This window comes from Musa acuminata, chromosome BXJ3-10 (assembly GCF_036884655.1).
Source record: "Musa acuminata AAA Group cultivar baxijiao chromosome BXJ3-10, Cavendish_Baxijiao_AAA, whole genome shotgun sequence".
NCBI classification, from domain to species: Eukaryota; Viridiplantae; Streptophyta; class Magnoliopsida; order Zingiberales; family Musaceae; genus Musa; species Musa acuminata.
Genome location: NC_088358.1, coordinates 5,879,149 through 5,884,439, shown reverse-complemented (window position 1 = coordinate 5,884,439; position 5,291 = coordinate 5,879,149). Strand labels below are relative to the sequence as shown.

The 5,291-nt window shown below is 42.1% G+C and overlaps 1 protein-coding gene across 1 annotated transcript; it reads left to right on the top strand.

Annotated features, from left to right (window-relative positions):
• Window positions 1-1,533: 1,533 nt before the first annotated feature.
• Window positions 1,534-3,746, top strand: LOC135650757 (protein RICE SALT SENSITIVE 3-like). The gene is made up of 7 exons (XM_065170326.1): window positions 1,534-1,792; window positions 1,877-1,930; window positions 2,018-2,170; window positions 2,364-2,469; window positions 2,597-2,638; window positions 2,719-2,775; window positions 3,039-3,746. Exons 1-7 carry the CDS (start codon window positions 1,656-1,658, stop codon window positions 3,522-3,524), a joined length of 1,035 nt encoding a protein of 344 aa, XP_065026398.1. The 5' UTR covers window positions 1,534-1,655; the 3' UTR covers window positions 3,525-3,746.
• The last annotated feature ends 1,545 nt before the right edge of the window (window positions 3,747-5,291 follow it).

The following is a 5,291-nucleotide window of genomic DNA, read 5'->3' as shown; positions in this document are numbered from 1 at the left end:
AGAGCTATAATATTTTCCATGGTTACGATTATCTATCTCTCTCCGCTACCTAAACTCCAAATCAAATTCATAATAATAGTTGAAGAATTATCTTCGTCCGGAGGACCCTCCCTTTTGTCTCCATCGGTCATATGTCTAAATGTTCTGGGACCTCATGTTGGCTAAGCAAAGACACAGAAAGGGAAGGCAGTGTGTATGTATGTATACATGGGGCAACGATCTTCGTATCGTAAGAGCACTGAATTATTATTGCATGTCAAAGTGGTTTAAGGTGTTAGATAAAAAATTCATGTCAAGATTAGCCTCACATTTTTAAGATATGAGAGTCAAATTACGCAAGTATAAATTGGTCCATCACCTAACATTTTTATGCTTTCAAGTTATATTAATACAGTTTGATTCAGACTCAAATAAACTCAATATAGTACGAAAATAAGCTTAGATTTAGGTTGCATTGTCCTAATTAGTTTAAATTACACTTTAAAATCTCAGCATAATATTCAAAACATGGAAGAAAATATAGCTTTATTTTTGCCTTTTCTAAAGATTCCATATCATGTGGAAGCAGGAAAAGCCTTCTTCTTATCATTCTGGTCGTAACAAGCAATATTAAATACACAGATACGTCCTGACATAACAATTTTTATGTTCTAAGGCCGATGAATAAAAATGTTGGGTCTTCTCACCCTTCTCCTGCCTTGATTCTTTTCTTTTCGGATGTAACGATTGAATTGAAGGAAAAGATTTGCATCTTCATGGTGGATTAGACATACATATAGATCAAGTTGTCTCAAACTAGTGGGTGGTCTAAGCATATATATATATATATATATCGAGTTGTGTCTCATACTAGAGAGTTGGAGGCCATGTGATTTCAGGTGCAGCAGCATCTCCCAGTGTTGAAAAGGATAGTGTTAGCTATGTCGGCCAACAGTGTAACATATGCATGGACTTGTAGTTCCCACTTGTGATGAACTCCATTGGTCATGAATCTACATCAAGCTGCTGCTTCCATTAGGCTCGGCTGCAGAACACCACCATGTCCTGCTTACACTCAGATCCTTACGTACTCACAGGCACTTAGGGATAGAATCAGATACACATCTGTAAAGATGGACTGTTGGATGAGATTGTATCATCTTTACATTATTGCTGCATGGAATAATATGACTTCTCTCAAATCCTTTTTTTCTGAAAAGAAAAAGTGCAAGCTCCCAATGTGTGTGTGTGTGTGTGAAAGAGAGAGAGAGAGAGAGAGAGAGAGAGAGAGAGCGATGAAAAAGTGCTTCACTTGTGGTGAAGAATGACCTCATTTCTGGTTTGGAATATTAGGTTTGGTTTTTGCTCAGGTTCAATTATAAATGATGAAGGCAGGGGGGAAGTCTAATGATGAACAGCTTTGAAAGGTGGGGTTGGGTGGGGATAGGCAAGGAGGCCATAGGGAACAGGAGACTGGGACTCTTGGAGATAAATTTACCTCATGATTAAACACTGGAGCAAGAGAGAGAGAGAGAGAGAGAGGGAGGTATATATTTGGCTAGGTGTTGGCTTACAAATAGCAGGATAGAGGAGGGTTTGGTTTTCCTCCTCCAAGAAATAGAGGAGAAAGAAAAAAGGGGTGGTGTGCTCATTTTCCTCCTGATCAAAAGCCTTGAATGGAGGAACAACTCAATCCTTTAGCTGTTACCCATCTCCTCCAACAAACCCTAAGAAGCCTATGCATCCACAAGAGCTCCCAGTGGGTGTATGCTGTGTTCTGGAGGATCTTGCCAAGAAACTACCCACCACCCAAGTGAGCAAAATTAGTATCACAAGCTACAGAATTTTCCATCCTTTTCATTATGTTTCTTACCTTCTTCTCCTTGTTTCTTGGCAGGTGGGATCTTCAGGGAGGGGTTTATGACAGGACTAGAGGAAACAGGAGAAATTGGTACATGTTCCTTTGGATCTCTTCATCTCTGCACAGAAAATTGTCCTCAACCTCTCTCTCTCTCTCTCTCTCTCTCTCTCTCTCTAGGATACTTGCATGGGAGGATGGGTTCTGCAATTTTGCTGCTTCCACCTGTGAGCAACCTGGGGGATCAACAGCTCACGAAGAATGCGAAATTAAAGGTCTCCAGCCTGAGCTCTTCTTCAAGATGTCTCATGAGATCTACAACTACGGAGAAGGGTTAGTAGGAAGAAGACGATCCCTTTCACTTCCCCTCTCTCCTTTTTAATTTTTTTCCTTCATTGCTTCCTCTTTGTGTGTGTGTGTGTGTGAGAGAGAGAGAGAGAGAGAGAGAGAGACCACCTATCACTTGCTTGTTATATTTACCACTTGATGTTACAGACTAGTTTTCGCTCTCTAATTTTCTTGGCAGCTTGATCGGAAAAGTTGCAGCAGATCACAGCCATAAATGGGTGTTTAAGGAACCCCAGGATCATGAGCTAAATTTCCTGTCCACCTGGAACAATCCTACTGATTCCGTAAGTGGGCCTCTCACTGCTTTCCGGTCCTTTGCACCACCACCACCACCACCACCACCACCATCTTATTTACATCAGATGTTTCTTTCCTTCTTGCTTCTCCACTGAGTTCTCTTTTCCTCCCCAGCAACCAAGGACTTGGGAAGCCCAGTTTCAATCTGGCATCAAGGTCAAATCCGCACCCCTCGCTCTAAAGTTGGCAGATCCATCAGTATCTGTAGACTGACTTGCTTCTCGCCGTTCATGCAGACTATAGCTCTGATTGCAGTCAGGGAAGGTGTCGTGCAATTAGGATCCGTCAACAAGGTCTCTCTCTGATCTCCTTGACTGGTTAAGATTTCTTACCTTTTGCTCCATGTTTTCTGATGGTGTTCCTCTCCCCTCTCAACTACGCATATGCACAACATACCCATGCATAGTGCATGCTTATCATGGATCACATGGTTCCATAAACGTGCATGATCACATGGTGCTTGGCTGCATCATATATACTGCCTCCCTGCCTGTCGTTGCCTAACTTGCTACTCTAATGTTTTTGGCTGCTGTGCGAATCATGGCGATGCATGAAGGTGATGGAGGATCTGAGCTTCGTCGTCCTACTCCGCAAGAAGTTCAGCTACCTCGAAAGCATTCCCGGCGTCCTTCTCCCGCACCCATCGTCGTCGGCCTTCCCGGTGACCATCGACGGTTGCAACGTCCCTCCGCATTGGCCCGTGCACGGGGCACCGCTCGTCCCCCCGGCGGAACTTTACGATCATTTCGGCCCGCCGCAGATGAGGATCACCCCGTCGATGAGTAGTCTCGAAGCTCTCCTCTCCAAGCTACCCCCGGTCGGGCCGCCACCTCCAGGGTCCTCACCGGGCTACTTCGAGATGCCGGTGCTCATGCAGCCGCAGAAGCCGTCCTTGGGAGGTGCGGAAACGGAGAGGGCGGCGGCGAAAGAGGAGATGCAAGAAGAGTATGGGCAAGAGAGTGTCATCATGGAGTTGGGTGGTGAGAGCAGCAGCTCCATGCCTTACTATGCCAATGTGACCAAACCAGATGAAGGGTTTTAAGGGGTCTTCTGCTATTAAGAGCTTTGTTATTGTATATGACGACAGTCTGTAACCTGTAGGATGGCGTAATGGCAGGTTGATGCAGTTCTAATCCCACCTCCTAGTTTGTGTTTCTGAGCACCTGAGAATTAAGGGCACATCATCATTATCTTCCATGCTAACCAACAGAGAAAACAGGCATGCAATATCACATAATAATATGATCATGGTAAGTTGAACTCATTTGCAGAATTGCATCCATCTTTTCATATGACAGCTTTTATTATTGTGGTAATGCATGAGATATATGATGTATTTGCTGCATCATTTTCTCTTCTTTGGTTGATTCATATTTCATGCATCAGACGTGAAAGCATGCATCATTGTAACGAGACTATACTCGATATTTCATGCATATTAGAAGCCAAAACTCGCATCAATCTATCATAACATTTTCATCTTCTAAGCTCTCCACCTGATTTCATGATCTGAAATTAAAGTAAAGTTCCACTGTGTGAGATCTTATTTCACGAAATAAGTTTGGCCAATAACCAGAAACGAGGCTGGCCGTATATACATACATTCATACATCAAGTTGATCAGACAAACATCCTTCCTTGAGGCCTTGTCAACTTATGGTCATGTTCATACCAAATAGGAAATTGCTTGGAGGAGAAGGATGATGAGCATGGAGATGTAGATGTACCAAATTTGTTAGGGAAAGAGTCGATCGAGAAATCTGCTGCTAACATGCCATAAAGAACCAGATAATTATCATCAAATTCCAGGACTGCAAGTAAGGTTATAAATCTTGTGGAAGAAGATGCTGTTGAGGCTGCGGCAGCTTCGCATGTTGCAAGTGTGATTTGCTTTACATAGATAAGCTAGGCCAAATAAGATAGTCCATGTCTTGTTACCGAGAAGGATCGATGTATGCAGCTTTACTCCTTTATCACACACACACACACACACACACAAAGAAGAAGGGGGAAATCTTTGTCATGGTGGCAAGCATCACTTTCATTAGTATCATTCAAATAGGTTCTCATTTCTTGTCGACCGATCCATGTCAGTATTTATTAGCAGGTAGCATATTTATCTGGAAATCTTAGTGCATGTGAGTTTTGAATCTTAATCAGCATATCAAAGTCCGGGACGTGGTCATGTTGGCATAATGTTAATGATCATCTTCATGCCAAAAGATGTTATAGTGCAAGCTTTTAATTCTTGAAATCCTTCCAAACACAATAAGCTGTCTTTGTATTCAGGAGGCCTTTTGCAGTGAAGAGATGGGAGTCCAGCGTCCCAAGAATATGCAGCAAATGGTTGCAACCTGTTTCCCTGCAGGTGTACCCCTCTCTGTTTGACTGTGATTTATCACCGTCCTCTTTGGTTGTTGGGAAAAAACATGTTAAAGCGGAATATTCTTTTCCTCTTTGTGTATCAAAATGGGTTCCTCATCAAAATACCAACTTGATATCCAAATATAAATATCAACCAGCACAGCATAAACAATAGAACAAATAATCAATCATACAGTAAGACTAAATCTTTTAATGTGAAAAACTCAATGTGGGAAAAATCACGGGACCATAGTCCACCTTAAACTTCCACTATCAATAATAATGATAACAGGTTTACAATAGATCTTCTCTAGAATAACTAAAGGATCAGAATAACATCAATATTATAGATCTTGGCTCAAGAATAACATATCTTCATCATGTAGGATGGATTTCCTCGTAAGAAAATTCTAGGTCTTACAAAGTGAATATCGTATTAAAGTAC